This window comes from Balaenoptera ricei, chromosome 18 (assembly GCF_028023285.1).
Source record: "Balaenoptera ricei isolate mBalRic1 chromosome 18, mBalRic1.hap2, whole genome shotgun sequence".
Taxonomy (NCBI): Eukaryota; Metazoa; Chordata; class Mammalia; order Artiodactyla; family Balaenopteridae; genus Balaenoptera; species Balaenoptera ricei.
Genome location: NC_082656.1, coordinates 2,539,931 through 2,559,832, shown reverse-complemented (window position 1 = coordinate 2,559,832; position 19,902 = coordinate 2,539,931). Strand labels below are relative to the sequence as shown.

The following is a 19,902-nucleotide window of genomic DNA, read 5'->3' as shown; positions in this document are numbered from 1 at the left end:
ACCAAGTAAGCGCTGCCTCGGGGGGTTGTGACTGTGCTCCGTACCCGGACACGCGCACAGAGCAGTCTTAGAGCTAGAACCTCAGCCTCGTCCTTTCTCCAGGTGAGAGACTTCCAATCCCAGAGAGGCTGCGTGACCCCTAACTCCTCACACATCTAGTTACTGGTGGAGAGGAAACTCCAGTGTCCTGGCGGCCTCAGCTCCTGGCAGCCTTGGTCAGCTGGGACAGGGTGCTAGCCCCCGTGTGCTCACTCGGGCCTTGCTTTATCCTGTGGCCACCTGGCTCCTGGAAACTGGGCCTCCTTATAAATTACTTACCCTTAAATAAAAGGGTACTTATTTAAACTTTATCCACATTTTCTTTGGTGCTTTTATTTGTGAACAAATCACCACTAAAAATTATTTTCCATGTTGATTCTATTTGTAGGGCATTATAGGATAATTTTTAAAACACATCTAAATTCATTTTAGATATTTATTTAAAATAAGCACTTTCCAGAGAGAATTATCACTCCCACAGGCTATTATAAATATGGATTTATGTGTGATCAGCCCAGTTATGCCCAATTTTTGCGTTTTCACAGTGTACTTAAAACTCTCAAAATGACTTTCTAGTACTATTTAATCTGTCTAATCTATGAGAATAGAAAGTTATATAAGTTACAGTAGAATTGTATGTATTCATAACATTTCTTTATGTGATTTACAGGAAGACCGTGTACCCAGCTACAGCTTCTAAACCCAGAACGTTTTGCACGTCTTATCAAAGAAGTAGTGAACACATTCTGGCCTGGCAGGGAGTTGATTGTTCAGTGGTATCCATGTGATGAAGACAAAAAGCACCCATCTATTTCATGGCTTAAAATGGTGTGGAAGAATCTCTATATACATTTTTCAGAGGATTTGACTTTATTTGATGAGATGCCACTCATCCCTAGAACCGCAGTAGAAGAAGGTCAGACGTGTGTGGAACTCATCAGACTCAGGATCCCCTCATTAGTCATTTTAGATGATGAATCTGAAGCACAGCTCCCAGAATTTTTAGCTGACATTGTACAAAAACTTGGAGGGATTATCCTTAAGCAATTAGATGCCTCCATACAACATCCACTTATTAAAAAATACATTCATTCGCCATCCCCAAGTGCTGTTCTGCAGATGATGGAGAAGATGCCTCTGCAGAAGCTGTGCAACCAGGTTGCGTCGCTCCTTCCAACGCACAAAGATGCCCTAAGGAAGTTCTTAGCTAACTTAACTGATAGCAGTGAAAAGGAGAAAAGAGTAATTCAGGAACTGCCAATATTCAAGCGCATTAACCATTCATCCAGTCAGGGGATCTCCTCCTACACCAGGCTGAAGGGCTGCAGGGTCCTGCACCACACGTCCAGGCTCCCGGCTGGCCTGCGGCTCTCCATCTCGGTCGTGGACAGCAGCGACGAGGCCACCATCCGCCTGGCAAACCTGCTCAAGGTGGAGAAGGTAAAGACCACCAGCTGCTTAAAGCTTATCTTAAAAGACATCGAAAATGCATTTTATTCACACGAAGAGATGACACACCTTATGTTGTGGGTCCTCGAGAATCTATCCTCTCTTAAAAATGAGAATCCAAATGTGCTTGATTGGCTAATGCCATTAAAATTCATGCAGATCTCACAGGAGCGGCTGGTATCAGCCAGTGAGCTCTTTGACCCTGATGTGCAAGTATTAAAGGACCTCTTCTATGATGAAGAAGAAACTTGTTTCCCACCCTCAGCTTTTACCTCACCAGATATTCTTCACTCTTTAAGACAGATTGGTTTAAAAAACGAAGCCAGTCTCAAAGAGAAAGATGTTGTGCAAGTGGCTAAAAAAATTGAAGCTTTACAGGCCAGCTCTTGTCCAAATCAGGACATTCTCCTGAAGAAAGCCAGAACGCTCTTACTGGTCTTAAATAAGAACCACGCCCTGCTGCAGTCATCTGAAGGGAAGATGGCCCTGAAGAAAATAAAATGGGCTCCAGCTTGCAAGCAAAGGCCTCCGAACTACCCAGGCTCCTTAGTCTGGAAAGGGGATCTCTGGGACCTCTGTGCACCCGCGGACATGTGCGACGCGGCCCACGCCATTCTGGTTGGCTCATCACTTCCTCTTGTTGAGAGTGTCCATGTGAACTTGGAAGAAGCTTTAGGTATCTTCACAAAACCTGATATCAATGCTGTCTTAAAGCACTTTAAAATTGTTGTCGATTGGTATACTTCGAACACCTTTAGTGATGAAGACTACTATCAATTCCAGCACATTTTGCTCGAAATTTATGGATTCATGCATGATCATTTAAATGAAGGGAAGGATGCTTTTAGAGCCTTAAAATTTCCGTGGGTTTGGACTGGCAAAAAGTTCTGTCCTCTCGCCCAAGCTGTGATAAAACCGTTTTATGATCTTGACCTTCAGCCTTATTTGCACAGTGTGCCTAAAACCATGGCAAAGTTCCACCAGCTGTTCAAGGCCTGCGGTTCAGTAGAGGAGCTGATGCCAGATCACATTTCCATGGTCATTCAGAAGGTGTACCTCAAAAGCGGCCAAGACCTCAGTGACCAAGAAAGCAAACAGAATCTTCATCTTATGTTGAATATTATCCGATGGCTTTATAGCAATCAGATTCCAGTAAGCCTCAACACACCAGTTCCTATACATCATAGCAGAGATCCTTCCAAGCTTATCATGAAGCCAATTCATGAATGCTGTTACTGTGACATCAAAGTTGATGACCTGAATGACTTACTGGAAGATTCCGTGGAACCAATCATTTTGGTGCATGAGGACATACCCATGAAAACTGCAGAGTGGCTGAAAGTCCCGTGCCTCAGTACAAGACTGATCAACCCCGAAAACATGGGCTTTGAGCAGTCAGGACAAAGAGAACCACTGACTGTAAGAATTAAAAATATTCTGGAAGAATACCCTTCAGTGTCAGATATCTTTAAAGAACTTCTTCAAAATGCTGACGATGCGAATGCAACAGAATGCAGCTTCATGATTGACATGAGAAGAAACATGGACATTCGAGAGAATCTCCTGGACCCGGGGATGGCAGCGTGTCATGGGCCAGCTCTGTGGTCATTCAACAACTCTCAATTCTCAGATTCGGACTTCGTGAACATAACAAGGCTAGGGGAATCTTTAAAGAGGGCAGAAGTTGACAAAGTTGGGAAATTTGGTCTTGGGTTTAATTCCGTGTACCACATCACCGACATTCCCATCATCATGAGTCGAGAATTCATGATAATGTTTGATCCCAACATAAACCACATCAGTAAACACATTAAAGACAGATCTAATCCCGGGATCAAAATTAATTGGAGTAAACAGCAGAAAAGACTTAGGAAATTTCCTAATCAGTTCAAACCATTCATAGACGTATTTGGCTGTCAGTTACCTCTGACCGTGGAAGCACCTTACAGCTATAGTGGGACTCTGTTCCGACTGTCCTTTAGAACTCAGCAGGAAGCCAAAGTGAGTGAAGTTAGTAGTACCTGCTACAACACAGCAGATATTTACTCTCTTGTGGATGAATTCAGTCTCTGTGGACACAGGCTTATTATTTTCACTCAGAGTGTAACCTCAATGTATCTGAAGTACTTGAAAATTGAGGAAACCAATCCCAGCTTAGCTCAAGATACAATCGTAATTAAAAAAAAATTGTGCTCTTCCAAAGCATTGATTGCACCTGTCATCAGTGTTTTAAAAGAAGCTGCTAAGCTCATGAAGACTTGTGACAGCAGTAACAAGAAGCTCCCCGCTGATGCACCCAAGTCAGCTTGCATCCTTCAGATCACAGTGGAGGAATTTCATCACGTGTTCAGAAGGATTGCTGATTTACAGTCACCACTTTTTAGAGGTCCAGATGACGACCCAGCTGCTCTCTTTGAAATGGCTAAGTCCGGCCAATCAAAAAAGCCATCGGATGAGTTACCACAAAAAACAATGGAGTGCACTACGTGGCTTATATGTACCTGCATGGATACAGGAGAGGCTCTCAGGTTTTCCCTGAGTGAGAGCGGGAGAAGGCTGGGAGTGGTTCCTTGCGGGGCAGTGGGAGTTTTTCTGGCTGAGATCCAGGACCAGAAGTGGGCTGTGAGACCACAGGCTGGAGAGGTGTTCTGCTATTTACCCCTACGAATCAAAACAGGATTGCCAATTCACATCAACGGGTGTTTTGCTGTTACTTCAAATAGGAAAGAGATCTGGAAGACAGATACGAAAGGACGCTGGAACACCACCTTCATGAGACACGTGGTTGTGAAAGCTTACCTAGAGGCACTCAGCATCCTGCGTGACCTGGCCACAAGTGGGGAGCTGATGGACTACACTTACCATGCAGTGTGGCCTGACCCTGATCTGGTTCATGATGACTTCTCTGTAATTTGTCAAGGGTTTTATGAAGATGTAGCTCACGGGAAAGGGAAGGAATTGACAAGAGTCTTCTCTGATGGATCCACATGGGTTTCCATGAAGAATGTGAGATTTCTAGATGACTGTATACTTAAGAGAAGAGATGTTGGTCCAGCAGCCTTCAAGATATTTTTGAAATACCTCAAGAAGACTGGGTCAAAAAACCTCTGTGCTGTTGAACTTCCTTCTTCAGTAAAATTAGGATTTGAAGAAGCTGGCTGCAAACAGATACTGCTTGAAAATACATTTTCAGAGAAACAGTTTTTTTCAGAAGTGTTTTTTCCGAATATTCAAGAAATTGAAGCAGAACTCAGAGATCCTTTAATGAATTTTGTTCTGAATGAGAAAGTTGATGAGTTCTCAGGAATTCTTCGTGTTACTCCATGTATCCCTTGCTCTCTGGAGGGGCATCCTCTGGTTTTACCATCAAGATTAATCCACCCTGAAGGACGGGTTGCAAAGTTATTTGATACTAAAGACGGACGATTTCCTTACGGCTCTACTCAGGACTACCTAAATCCTATTATTCTGATTAAACTCGTCCAGTTAGGTATGGCAAAAGATGATATTTTATGGGATGACATGCTAGAACGTGCCGAGTCAGTAGCTGAAATTAATAAAAGTGATCACGGTGCTGCTTGCCTAAGAAGTAGCATCCTGTTAAGTCTTATTGATGAAAAACTAAAAATAAGGGATCCTAGAGCAAAGGATTTTGCTGCAAAATATCAAACAATCCCCTTCCTCCCATTTCTCACAAAACCAGCAGGTTTTTCTTTGGACTGGAAAGGTAACAGTTTTAAGCCTGAAACCATGTTTGCAGCAACTGACCTTTATACAGCTGAGTATCAGGATATAGTTTGTCTTTTGCAGCCAGTTCTAAACGAAAATTCACATTCCTTCAGAGGCTGCGGTTCAGTGCCACTGGCTGTTAAAGAGTTTTTGGGGTTACTGCGGAAGCCCACAGTTGACCTGGTCGTAAACCAACTGAAAGAAGTTGCAAAATCAGTTGATGATGGAATCACATTGTACCAGGAGAACATCACCAACGCTTGCTACAAATACCTTCATGAAGCAATGATGCAAAGTGACATCACTAAGATATCAATTATTGAAAAGTTAAAAACCTTTAGCTTCATTCTAGTTGAGAGTGCATATGTTGACTCAGAAAAAATTGCTTTTCATTTGAATTTTGAAGCAGCCCCATACCTTTATCAGTTGCCTAATAAATATAAAAATAATTTCCGTGAACTTTTTGAAAGTGTGGGTGTGAGGCAGTCTTTTACTGTTGAAGATTTTGCCCTTGTTTTGGAGTCTATTGCTCAAGAAAAAGAAACAAAACAAATAACAGAAGAGAATTTTCAGCTTTGCCGGCGAATAATCAGTGAAGGAATATGGAGTCTCATTAGAGAAAAGAAACAAGAATTTTGTGAGAAAAATTATGGCCAAATATTATTGCCAGATACTAATCTTAAGCTTCTCCCTGCAAAATCTTTATGCTACAATGATTGTCCCTGGATAAAAGTAAAGGATAGCACTGTAAAATACTGTCATGCAGATATACCCAGGGAAGTGGCTGTGAAACTAGGAGCAGTACCAAAGCGACATAAAGCCTTAGAAAGGTATGCGTCCAACATCTGCTTTACAACACTGGGCACTGAATTTGGACAGAAGGAAAAACTGACCAGCAGAATTAAGAGTATCCTTAATGCCTATCCCTCAGAAAAGGAAATGCTGAAAGAACTTCTTCAGAATGCTGATGATGCAAAGGCTACAGAAATCTGTTTTGTGTTTGACCCTCGACAGCATCCAGTTGATAGGATATTTGACGACAAGTGGGCCCCCTTGCAGGGGCCAGCACTGTGTGTGTACAACAACCAGCCTTTCACAGAAGATGACGTCAGAGGGATTCAGAACCTCGGGAAAGGCACCAAGGAAGGAAATCCGTGTAAAACTGGACAGTACGGAATAGGATTCAATTCTGTGTATCACATTACAGACTGCCCTTCTTTTATTTCCGGCAATGACATCCTGTGTATTTTTGATCCTCATGCCAGATATGCACCAGGAGCCACATCTGTTAGTCCTGGACGCATGTTTAGAGATTTGGATGCAGATTTTAGGACACAGTTCTCAGATGTTCTGGATCTTTATCTGGGAACCCACTTTAAACTGGATAATTGCACAATGTTTCGATTTCCTCTTCGTAATGCAGAAATGGCAAAAGTTTCAGAAATTTCTTCAGTTCCATCATCAGACAGAATGGTCCAGAATCTTTTGGACAAACTGCGGTCAGATGGGGCTGAACTTTTAATGTTTCTTAATCACATGGAAAAAATTTCTATTTGTGAAATAGATAAAGCTACAGGAGCCCTAAACGTGCTGTATTCTGTGAAGGGCAACATCACTGATGGAGACAGGCTGAAAAGGAAGCAGTTTCACGCATCTGTAATTGACAGTGTCACTAAAAAGAGGCCGCTCAAGGACATACCGGTTCAGCAGATCACCTACACTATGGATACGGAGGACTCTGAGGGAAACCTTACCACCTGGCTAATTTGTAATAGATCAGGTTTTTCAAGTATGGAGAAAGTATCTAAGAGCGTTATATCAGCTCACAAGAACCAAGATATCACTCTCTTCCCACGTGGCGGAGTAGCTGCCTGCATCACCCACAACTATAAAAAGCCCCACAGGGCCTTCTGCTTTCTGCCCCTCTCTTTAGAGACGGGGTTACCGTTTCATATGAACGGCCACTTTGCCCTCGATTCAGCCAGGAGGAACCTGTGGCGGGATGACAACGGGGTGGGCGTTCGGAGTGACTGGAACAACAGCTTAATGACGGCCCTGATTGCTCCCGCGTACGTCGAGTTATTAATCCAGCTAAAAAAGCGCTATTTTCCTGGTTCTGACCCGACGTTATCAGTCTTACAGAACACGCCTATTCATGTTGTAAAGGACACCTTAAAGAAGTTTTTGTCATTCTTCCCAGTCAACAGGCTTGATCTACAGCCAGATTTATACTGTCTGGTGAAAGCACTTTATGGCTGCATCCACGAGGACATGAAGCGCCTTTTACCCGTTGTGCGGGCTCCGAACATTGATGGCTCTGACCTGCACTCTGCAGTTATAATCACTTGGATTAATATGTCGACTTCAAATAAAACTAGACCATTTTTTGACAATTTGCTGCAGGATGAATTACACCACCTTAAAAATGCAGACTATAACATCACCACACGCAAAACAGTGGCAGAGAATGTCTATAGGCTGAAACACCTGCTTTTGGAAATTGGCTTCAACTTGGTTTATAACTGTGATGAAACTGCTAATCTGTACCACTGTCTGATAGATGCCGATATTCCCGTTAGTTATGTCACCCCTGCTGATGTGCGATCTTTTTTAATGACGTTTTCCTCTCCTGATACTAACTGCCATATTGGGAAGCTGCCTTGTCGTCTCCAGCAGACTAACCTGAAACTTTTTCACAGTTTAAAACTCTTAGTTGATTACTGTTTTAAGGATGCAGAAGAAAACGGGATTGAAGTGGAGGGACTGCCCCTTCTCATTACACTAGACAGTGTTTTGCAAACTTTTGATGCAAAACGACCCAAGTTTCTAACAACATACCATGAATTGATTCCATCCCGCAAAGACTTGTTCATGAATACATTGTACCTGAAGTACAATAATATTTTACTGAACTGTAAAGTTGCAAAAGTGTTTGACATTTCCAGCTTTGCTGACTTGTTATCCTCTGTGTTGCCCCGTGAATATAAGACCAAAAGTTGCACAAAGTGGAAAGACAGTTTTACAAGCGAGTCTTGGCTTAAGAGTGCATGGCATTTTATCAGCGAATCCGTAAATGTGAAAGAGGATCAAGAAGAGACAAAAGCAACCTTTGACACTGTTGTTGACACCCTAAAAGACTGGGCATTGCTCCCTGGAACAAAGTTTACTGTGTCAGCCAATCAGCTTGTAGTTCCCGAAGGTGATGTTCTGCTTCCTCTAAGTCTCATGCACATTGCAGTCTTTCCAAATGCCCAGAGTGATAAGGTTTTTCATGCTCTCATGAAAGCTGGCTGTATTCAGCTTGCTTTGAACAAAATCTGCTCCAAAGACAGTGCATTTGTTCCTCTGTTGTCATGTCACACAGCAAACATAGAGAGCCCCACAAGCATTTTGAGGGCTGTGCATTATATGGTCCAAACCTCAACTTTTAGAACTGAAAAATTAGTAGAAAGTGACTTTGAAGCACTTTTGATGTATTTCAACTGCAATTTGAATCACTTGATGTCCCAAGATGACATAAAAATTTTAAAGTCACTTCCATGCTACAAATCCATCAGTGGTCGCTATATGAGCATTGTGAAATTTGGAACATGCTATGTGCTTACAAAAAGTATTCCTTCCGCTGAAGTGGAAAAATGGACACAATCATCGTCCTCTGCATTTCTTGAAGAAAAAATACACTTAAAAGAACTATATGAGGTGCTTGGTTGTGTACCTGTAGATGATCTTGAGGTATATTTGAAACACCTCTTACCAAAAATTGAAAATCTCTCTTATGATGCAAAATTAGAGCATTTGATCTATCTTAAGAATAGACTCTCAAGTATTGAGGAATTGTCAGAGATCAAGGAACAACTTTTTGAAAAACTGGAAAGTTTATTGATAATCCATGATGCTAACAGTCGACTAAAGCAAGCCAAACATTTCTATGATAGAACTGTGAGAGTTTTTGAAGTTATGCTTCCTGAAAAATTGTTTATTCCTAAGGACTTCTTTAAAAAATTGGAACAACTTATAAAACCCAAAAATCAAGTTGCATTTATGACATCCTGGGTAGAATTCTTAAGAAATATCGGACTAAAACACATCCTTTCTCAGCAGCAGTTGTTACAGTTTGCTAAGGAGATCAGTGTTAGGGCTAATACAGAAAACTGGTCTAAAGAAACATTGCAAAATACAGTCGATATCCTTCTCTACCATATATTCCAAGAACGAATGGATTTGTTATCTGGAAATTTTTTGAAAGAACTGTCTTTAATACCATTCTTATGTCCTGAGCGGGCCCCTGCCGAATTCATTCGATTTCATCCTCAGTATCAAGAGGTGAACGGAACGCTTCCTCTTATAAAGTTCAACGGAGCACAGGTGAATCCAAAATTCAAGCAGTGCGATGTGCTCCAGCTGTTATGGACGTCATGCCCTATTCTTCCAGAGAAAGCCACCCCCTTGAGCATCAAAGAACAAGAAGGGAGTGACCTTGGTCCACAAGAACAGCTGGAGCAGGTTTTAAGTATGCTGAATGTGAACCTGGACCCCCCTCTGGATAAGGTCATCAATAACTGCAGGAACATATGCAACATCACAACTCTGGATGAAGACATGGTCAAGACTAGAGCAAAGGTCTTAAGGAGCATATACGAGTTTCTCAGCGCAGAGAAAAGGGAGTTCCGTTTTCAACTGCGGGGCATTGCTTTTGTGATGGTGGAAGATGGCTGGAAGCTTCTGAAGCCGGAGGAGGTGGTGATCAATCTTGAGTACGAGTCTGATTTTAAACCGTATCTGTACAAGCTGCCTTTAGAACTGGGCACCTTTCACCAGCTGTTCAAACACTTAGGCACTGAAGATATCATTTCAACCAAGCAGTATGTTGAAGTGCTGAGCCGCATATTCAAAAATTCTGAAGGGAAACAGTTAGATCCTAATGAAATGCGCACTGTTAAGAGAGTCGTTTCTGGCTTGTTCAAGAGTCTACAGAATGACTCGGTCAAGGTGCGGGGCGATCTTGAGAACATCCGGGACCTTGCACTCTACCTGCCGAGCCAGGACGGGAGGCTGGTGAAGTCCAACATCCTGGTGTTTGATGACGCCCCGCATTACAAGAGCAGGATCCAGGGCAATATCGGTGTGCAGATGTTGGTGGATCTCAGCCAGTGCTACTTAGGGAAAGACCATGGGTTCCACACTAAGCTGACTATGCTCGTTCCTCAGAAACTCAGGCCTCGTCTGCTGAGCAGCATCCTCGAGGAGCAGTTAGATGAGGAGACCCCCCGAGTCTGCCAGTTTGGAGCGCTGTGCTCTCTTCAGGGCAGGCTGCAGTTGCTTTTGTCCTCTGAACAGTTCATCACAGGCCTGATCAGAATCATGAAGCATGAAAACGATAACGCTTTTCTGGCCAACGAGGAGAAAGCTGTACGACTCTGCAAAGCTCTAAGAGAAGGCTTGAAAGTGTCCTGTTTTGAGAAGCTTCAGACAACGTTAAGAGTCAAAGGTTTCAATCCTATTCCCCAGAGCAGAAGTGAAACTTTTGCTTTCCTGAAGAGGTTTGGGAATGCAGTCATCCTGCTCTACATACAGCATTCAGACAGTAAAGACATTAACTTCCTGTTAGCCTTGGCAATGACGCTTAAATCAGCGACCGACAATTTGATTTCCGACACTTCATATCTAATTGCTATGCTAGGATGCAATGATATTTACAGGATCAGTGAGAAACTCGACAGTTTAGGAGTGAAATACGACTCTTCAGAACCATCGAAACTTGAACTTCCAATGCCCGGCACTCCGATACCTGCTGAGATTCATTACACTCTGCTTATGGACCCAATGAATGTCTTTTACCCGGGGGAATATGTCGGGTACCTTGTTGACGCTGAAGGTGGGGAGATCTATGGGTCGTACCAGCCGACATATACATACGCCATTATCGTACAAGAAGTTGAAAGAGAAGATGCTGACAACTCTAGTTTTCTAGGAAAGATATATCAGATTGATATTGGTTATAGTGAATATAAAATAGTTAGCTCTCTTGATCTGTATAAGTTTTCAAGGCCAGAGGAAAGCTCTCAGAGCAGAGACAGTGCCCCTTCCACACCCACCAGCCCTACAGAGTTCCTGGCCCCTGGTCTACGAAGCATCCCTCCTCTTTTCTTTGGTAGGGAGAGCCACAAGACCTCATCTTCGAAGCATCATTCCCCCAAGAAGCTTAAGGTGAATTCTTTACCAGAAATTTTAAAAGAAGTGACATCAGTGGTGGAGCAAGCTTGGAAGCTTCCAGAATCTGAAAGAAAAAAGATTATTAGGCGGTTGTATTTGAAATGGCACCCTGACAAAAACCCAGAGAATCATGACATTGCTAATGAAGTTTTTAAACATCTGCAGAATGAAATTAACAGATTAGAGAAACAGGCTTTTCTAGATCAAAATGCAGACAGAGGCTCGAGGCGAACGTTTTCAACCTCAGCATCCCGATTTCAGTCAGAGAAGTACTCATTTCAGAGATTTTACACTTCATGGAATCAAGAAGCAACGAGCCATAAATCTGAAAGGCAACAACAAAATAAGGAAAAATGCCCACCTTCAGCCGGACAGACTTACTCTCCGAGGTTCTTTGTTCCCCCCACCTTCAAGTCAGTTGGTAACCCAGTCGAAGCACGCAGATGGCTACGACAAGCCAGAGCCAATTTCTCAGCCGCCAGGAATGACCTCCACAAAAACGCCAACGAATGGGTGTGCTTCAAATGTTTCCTCTCTACCAAGCTGGCTCTGATCGCCGCCGACTATGCTGTGCGGGGCAAGTCCGACAAAGACGTGAAGCCGACTGCACTCGCGCAGAAAATAGAGGAATACAGTGAGCAGCTGGAAGGCCTGACGAATGACGTCCATACCTTGGAAGCTTACGGTGTAGACAGTTTAAAAACAAGGTACCCCGATCTGCTGCCTTTCCCACAGATCCCGAATGACAGGTTCACTTCTGAGGTTGCCATGAGAGTGATGGAATGTACTGCCTGTATCATCATAAAACTTGAAAATTTTATACAACAAAAAGTGTGAACGTATTTAAAGAAAAAGCAGAGCTAGGTCTTGAATGTGTTGTAGCACAAGTATAAATTGCTGTCCTTAAGCTTCCTTGCCAGTTATTTAGGAATTGTGAAGCACACTGCAGACTGTTCGGGGAGAATTTTGGAGTTGTTATTAACATGAATTTCAACAGAAGACGTTAACCCGATCTAAGAATTATTTTGAGGCTGGTGGTGAACTGTGGAATTGCTGGAGGCAGCTGGCCGGCTGAGGTGGCAGCTTGTTGAACTGCACTTTATACAACCAAAGCTCAGCAGCTTGTTACATAAGAGTCTGTCTGTCTCTGGTTAGGGTGAAGTTAGTTTTATGTCTTCCATGTAGTATTTTTTGAAGGAGCTAATGAAACACTGGACATATCATTGATTTAAACAAATAAGGGGAATTAAGTCTTTGGAACTTATTATCTCTTTAAGTGGATCCTCTTGGGTGTGTTATTTTCTTATCAGCTGGATCCGATTATGAATTTGTTGCAATTTTACATATTAGACCCTCAGTACATGTATAACATGGTACAGTACTTTACTCCTGAATATTACTTGATTGAGACTCTGCAGACGGTACTGCTGGGGCGCACTGAGTGCACTTTACATCCTTGTTCTGGATGTCCTCCCGCCCTGGGTTTACAGGCTTCCTGGTTCATGAAGGTAGCACGTGGGAGACCCCAGTGGTGGCCGTTCTGGCCGCTGGATGTGAATACTGCTTCCAAGAACCGCCTGCCAAAGCGACATCTGTCACCTGTTAGAACATTTGCTTTATGTTTGTTTGTACATATTTTCCACAAACGTCATAATTTATATAGTGTGGTTGAACAGGATGCAATCTTTCGTTGTCTAAAGGTGCTGCAGTAAACATTTTTTGTCCTTCAACATGGCACTTAGTGGAGTTTTTGGGATTTCACTTTGAAGGCATTAAAAAATTGTAAAATCATGTGACAATATCTAATAAGTTATAAAAGAGGAATTATCAGCTTGTGTTTTCCCCATGAACAATTCACAACTGACATTTAATTTTTATCCTGTTTGAATGTCCTACAAATGTACTTCTTTTGCAGAATGTAAAAGAAAGGTGATGATAATTAGTTTGTATAAGTGTGCTGGCTGTAAATGATGCTAAATATAATATTTTATGCAATTAAGGGCTTATGGAACATATTAAAACTTTTTTACTTTTATTGGTAATAAGGAATGTTTGCGCCTCCACTATTGTATTGCTTCTGGATGTGAAGCCATGTGATAATTTCTGCTATTATATTAAGTGCCACAATTTTAATAAAGCAAATGTACATATGAAATCATTGTAGCTGGTATTTCCTGAGAAACAGTTCCTTGAAGATCAAACTTAATATGTTCCTATATGAAGTTCTGACCTGTGTGTATATGTGTGTTTATTGGAAATATTAGGATAGAACTTTCCTATATATTTTATACTGGAATTTTAATAGGTTCCTTTTTTTATGATTGAATATAAAGTACTTGACATATACTAGGTTTATTAGGTGCTCACTGATTTTGTTAAGAGTTGATTTTATTTCGACTTTTTAGGGAATAAAATTAGTTGACATATGTGGTATACATATGTATTTGGAAATACGTTAAATATGGTTCTTCTGTAGGTAGAAGCTGGATTGATACCGACCTTGCCTCAGGGGAGGGCTGTGTGCCTGGGGCCAATTCACACTTGAGCCCTAACAGGTAGGACATGTTCATCTTTACACCTCAGGCACAAGTCTTCTAAATCTGGCAGACCAGGCTTGGAATTCTGTGTTCCGGGGCGACCCAAACGCTGGGTCTCCAGCTGTCTGGGACTTTCTTAAGTTCTTGCTGCTTTAAAACTCAGATTCGACACTTGGAATATATTTCATTGCTTTTGGATATTAAAATGTACACAGAACACCCTGTCTGGCTTTTGTGATAGTTGATCTAGGTGGAGTTTTGTGTTTTTTCTAGACTTCCTTTGAAAGAAAAAATACAGGTCCACAGTCCCTTATATGAAACGCTTGCATCCAAATGTTTTTCAGAATTTGGATTTTAGAACGTTAATACCAGTGCATATAAACTGGGTTTAATGAGGCTTTTCCATCAGAGTTGGGCAGCTCCCTTTAATCAAACACATTAGTATTTCTGCAGTGAAACCATGAATACCCACCCACAGTAAACTACACAGCCATGAGAAGTAGCCTCATCTAAATTTAGGTCAGGTTTTGCCATCCATAGTTTGCAGTAGATGTATTTGGAAAGTTTTCATTTTTTGGAACTTTTTAGATTTTCAAATTCAGGGTAAGGAATTTTGGACCCGAACTATTTTTTGTATCAGGCTCCCCCCGACCCTTTATCCTATTTTGCTTTTTTTATTAAAAAGAAGGTGGAAACTGCCAGCCGGTGTGGGCGTAGCTGCTCCTGAGAAAGGGGTTGGAACAGGCCTTCTGCACTCAGGAGCGGGTTCTGTGCTTCCCCGTGAGCGGAAGGGCTGAATGCGCCACAGCCCCCAGGGGGAGACCAGTGACGAGCCTGAGAATGATGGTGGGAAAATGTTCACATAGCGTTCAGTCAAAAGAGAACAGGTCTGCTTTGGAGACTGGTGGGGATGTTTTTCACTAGCGCCAGCTGACATCTTCCGTCCTTCCAATATTTTGCAGACCTCAAGGATAAAAGCTAGTAGAAAACAGCAGTTAGATGAGATTTTTAATGAGTCATGTATGACTCCGGCTTCTACCAGAGACTGAGAACCAGCAGGAGACACGGACACAGACCTGGGAAGAGCTCTCCTTCCAGGAGCTGACTCGCCATCGCGGGGGCCGGCAAGTCCGCGACCTGCAGGGCGTGCACCCCACGGGCAAGAGCTGCAGTCGGCAGGTGGAATTTCCTAAAACTCTGTCTTCTGACGCTTCTTCTCCATTTATCTTGTTTTGACAAGTTTGGCCTAAAGTGTCATCACTCCTTCATTGGTTTGGAAGCCGGTCCCGGGCACCCCGTGCCATCAGGTGTGGGAGAGACTGGGGAAGACTTGGATACCAAAGCCAACGCGAGGTACATTTTACTGAAAAATAAGAACTATGTGTTTAAAATTCGGGCTTGTTTCTCCTGTAGCTGCTAAGTGGCCCGGGAAGTGCCCTCATTTGTTCTGGATACAAAGCCCAGGACGAAAGGTGAAGCTGCACTGACTGTTCAGCTCCGAATCCACCTATTTTCCTCGGTGCCCTTAGACCCGCTTCTTCCACCTGCTTGTTTATACGTGGCCCAAAGTTTATTTGTTTATTAAACCACAGCCAATTTGCAGTGGCATTTACAGTACGGAGAAGCCAACTAAAGCCAAGGGAGAAGAGGCGTGTTGGATCAGGGAAGGGAGGGGACAAAAACCAATACAAATCGACCCAGCCTCGCCGGAGCTCCCACCCTGCTTCCCTGTCCGCTCACGAGTGGAGACTGACCTGGGGGTGCCCGGGCGGGGGGACCTGAACTCGTGTAGGGGCTGCGGAGTCGGAGCCTGCCGGGGCGGGAGAGGTTCGGGGTTGTTCTGCTGAAAGGTCTTAGCAAGTCCATTTTGCTGCAAATCCAACTTTACTATTAAAGCTGATATTGTGATCTTCATCTTTTTCACTTGTGTCTGCTTCTCAGTCGGTTCGGAAATTGGAAAAGAAACAAGGACTATTTTGCGAGGTCACTAAAATATCAGCACTCGACGGTCGATAAGCACCTAGTGTGTAGGGCTATCCGTGTGTATGCCTCATTGGGTACGTTCATAAGCATGGCCTTGCACCTTTAATGGAAATTTAAGTTACACTGTATAATGTACTTAAGAAGACAGGTTTATGTAATACATCTTAGAATACAGCCCATCTAAAAGTTCTTATTCTAACCAAGGAGAAATTCCTGATCACTCTGGAGAATGAAGCTAGAAACAGCTTTAGTGATGATTCCATTATAGCAGAGGAGCAAAAAGATCTGATTTGCACCTTTTGTTTAAAAGGTTCTATTCCGCATACTTTCTCTTTGATTGTTTTTCTCGACCTCACTTTATCATCGGCATCATCTTTTTTGACATGTACACACGTTCTATGAGAACCAAACTAGTTTAGAAATGTTCCATGGTGATCCTGTGTTCCATCTACATCAACTGGGCTGGAAGACTTTTTTATTTTGCACAAACATGGTACAGGAAAGTACATATGACACAAAAACGGCGACATTATTTACTATGACAATAGGAATGTTAGAGCAAGAAAGCAGACGTTAATTTTAAAAATCAGGACTCAACTAAATGGAAAAGGCAAATACCAGTTTATAATCTAAAGTCCCCCCCCGCCCCCAGAAACTAGGAGCATTATATTTAGAGTTGACTTTGCCCTTAACTGCTTAGGAAACACTGTACTTTTGTAATCTCAAGTGTTTATGACACTAGTAATTTAAAAGTCGCGGAGTTGTCAGAAGTGGGCTGCACTGTTAACACCTTGTCAAAACAGCACTGGAAATAAAGACTCACTTTTCTCTCAGTTCTGAGACTGTGGAAAGTGAAACTGAAGTTGTGTTTATAGTTATAAATCCTTTAATTAGAAAGTTGCAGTGCTGGGCTTCCCTGGTGGTGCAGTGGTTAAGAATCCCCCTGCCGATGCAGGGGACGTGGGTTCGAGCCCTGGTCCGGGAAGATCCCACATGCCGCGGAGCAACTAAGCCCGTGTGCCACAGCTACTGAGCCTGCGCTCTGGGGCCCGCGAGTCACAACTACTGAGCCTGTGAGCCACAACTACTGAAGCCCGCGCACCTAGAGCCCGTGCTCCGCAACAAGAGAAGCCACCGCAATGAGAAGCCCGTGCACCGCAACGAAAAGTAGCCCCCGCTCGCCGCAACTAGAGAAAGCCCATGCAGCAACGAAGACCTAATGCAGCCAAAAATAAATAATAAATAAATAAACAACTGGTAAACCACAAACCAAAACTGACATCCACAGCTCTGTGTGCTGAAGGGCATTTTACAGAGTGAGTGAGTGGCCTCCACAAAACCAACGTGCTCATGGGTTCAGTGTGCCCACTGGATGCAAATACAAATCACACAACCGACGGTGAGTGTTAAGAGGCTGACTCCGTGAGGTTCCACCTGGTCCCTCGCCTGTCCCGTCAAGTGAGCATGCCTGCTGGGCAGCTGGGAGCCCCTGCCTACTCGCGGTGCGATTCTGGTGGATGACAAACCCCTCTGGACTTTAGTTTCTCCACTTGTCAAGCGAGCACCAGCCCATCTGCGCAGGTATCAGGTAGATTAGTGCCGCGGATGGAATGAGACACAGGTCAAAGTTGTCTGAAGTGAAAACCGATGTGGAAATGCAGGGTCACAGTTTAGTTTAATTTTAACAGATACTGTGTGACCTTGTGACTTGTCTCATCTGAACCTTTTTTATCACCAGTAACTGGGGGAAAAGTAGTACCTACCTCAAAGAGTTATGAGGATTAAAGAAAGTAAGACACACTGTGAAGTCTGTGAAAAATGTAGGTTGATTTTTATTGCTCATTGACTATATAAAGAAAGCATGGTTTTGTATAATGTATTCCCCTGACTACATATTGAAAATCAAATCAACCTTAACGTCCCTTCAAAACTTGAAGATTTTCTTGTGAAACCTGACAAACGTTGCATTAAATGAAGAGAGCACTTACAGGTTTGAGCAACACAGAGGAAAACCTCATGGAACTCTCGGGGCACCTCAGCAGGACCACGGCTACTCTCATGGGGAGTCACATACCCACAGCTGATATTCCACACAGCAGTTCAATATTTCACTGTAGATCGACACGTACAAGAAAGGGAAAGTCACAATGGTTCTGATGGAAATGAATCAGTCTAGTGGAATCAACACATTCTCCTTATATTCCTTTGACTTTTGTGTCTAAGGTCCACCCGCCACTTTGAGATCACGGAGTTTCATGGGAGCACTTCCACTGGTACATTTTTCTTTCTGAGCTCCTTTCGAAAGCGGGTCCTACTTCCTTCCCATGTGCCAACTCAGCTTTACTTTGTCGAGTTGCTCCAGGTGTGAAGGCTTAAGGTCGGCACTCCAAAGCTCACCGAAACGAGGCAGGTAGCTCCGTGGAAGATGCCCCGGGTTTAGAGGCAGATGTGACTGTTCTCGTGGCACGTGGTACCCACGCCGGCCACAGACAGGTAAAGCTTCCCATCTGGACACGCACAGATTTCGTAGAGTCCCTGCAAGCTGCTTGCGGGACCCTGAGTCCCCTGAGCCAACTTGGGTAAACACACGGTTTCAGCATCGAGCACAAGCTGCTTGGGAGAGAACGAGAGATGAAGTGGTCAAGGAGGAATGAACGCAACAAGCACAAAATTAAATGCTCAGAATGTTCCAAACAAATTCGCTGTTTCTCTGCAGAGAAAATGAAGTAGGCATCTGGCTTGACTGAAATCATATTACAATTATCTGATTCTTTAAAAGCCTATTTCTAGTTTACATCCAGGCAGGGGATAAATAGTCCTTAGGAACTGGAGGGAAGTCATTTTTTTCTTTTACTCATTGTGCTGGGAGAGCTAGAAAAAAATGTATGATGCGACACTTTTATGAAGACCTTTCAGAATTATTTGACCAAAATAATACAATTCTTTGCCTTGTGTTCCACTTTGACCTTCAGCTTCTCCTCCCTATTAGGATAAAGTATTGATACAAGCCACAGAAGTAGATTCATCTTAGTCATTTTAACCTGTGATTGTTGGAATTTCTCCTGATTTTATTTTCCTGTGAGAGGCAATTAAATTCATCCTAATAGCTGTCAACCATTTCCCCGGCTTTTAAAATATTATTTGAAACTCTGCTGCCTTCTGTTAAATGCAGGAAAGCAGTAGACACACAGACAACTAAAATAAGATGAAAGCCACTGGATTTTTTTGTTCCTATCGAGGTTTAGTTGAACTGAAATACAAACAAATGGCCATTTATTGAGATCTGGAAATCTCTCTGACAGCTTAAGGAAATAAGTGTGGTCACACAGAGCAGCCAAGCCTGACCAGGGCGCTCACTTGTCAGAAGGAATTAAACCATGTTTGGGAAGGTTCCATGTTCTTCCTCGCCAACAAGGTCGGACCCCTCCTTTGTTTTACGTGGCTCTCATCCTGTATACTCCAAGCTTTTAAAAAACTGGCGTTTGCGTCTGTGTCCCCTCTCGGGATGCTGACCTCTTCATGGAAGCGGTGGGTGACAGTACACATGCGTGATAGGCAGGCTTTGCCCGGGGGTCTGGGTCACTGTCAGAGGAGGAAGTCAAGTGGGTCTTATTTTTTTAGAGCAGAACATATTTGGGTTATTGTCTAATGCTTTGGGTTCTGCCCAGTTCTTTGCTTTTCCCTAACTTGTTGGCTTCTCCTCTCTCCTTTTTCCTGGTTAATTGGTTAATTTTTTTCTAGTTATTTTTTTCCTGTCCTTCCAGCAAACTCTGGTCACTGATGGTCCATATACTGCTTTCTTGTTCATCTTCATTTGCCTTTTTGGGAGAATATTTTTTGGGAGGCCAGACATCTCTTCACTTTGAACTAGCTCCCAGTAATAAGGGGTATCAACTTCAAGTACGGGTCAGGCTGAGTGCTACTTGTAAAATGGCACCCAATTCATGAAAAT

General features: G+C 43.1%; 2 protein-coding genes across 13 annotated transcripts in view; one reads left to right on the top strand and one right to left on the bottom strand.

The window, feature by feature from the left end:
- SACS (sacsin molecular chaperone) overlaps positions 1-13,585 on the top strand; it is a 75,773-nt gene extending 62,188 nt beyond the window's left edge. For all 8 annotated transcript variants that reach the window (XM_059903390.1, XM_059903388.1, XM_059903383.1 and 5 more), the window contains one exon: positions 710-13,585. In XM_059903390.1, coding sequence (XP_059759373.1) covers positions 710-12,267 — 11,558 coding nt within the window. In that variant the 3' untranslated portion in view covers positions 12,268-13,585. The remainder of the gene's footprint in view (positions 1-709) is intronic.
- Positions 13,586-17,764: 4,179 nt separating this feature from the next.
- Positions 17,765-19,902, bottom strand: part of SGCG (sarcoglycan gamma) — a 50,202-nt gene continuing 48,064 nt past the window's right edge. For all 5 annotated transcript variants that reach the window (XM_059902682.1, XM_059902681.1, XM_059902680.1 and 2 more), the window contains one exon: positions 17,765-18,560. In XM_059902682.1, the coding sequence (XP_059758665.1) occupies positions 18,387-18,560 (174 nt within the window). In that variant the 3' untranslated portion in view covers positions 17,765-18,386. The remainder of the gene's footprint in view (positions 18,561-19,902) is intronic.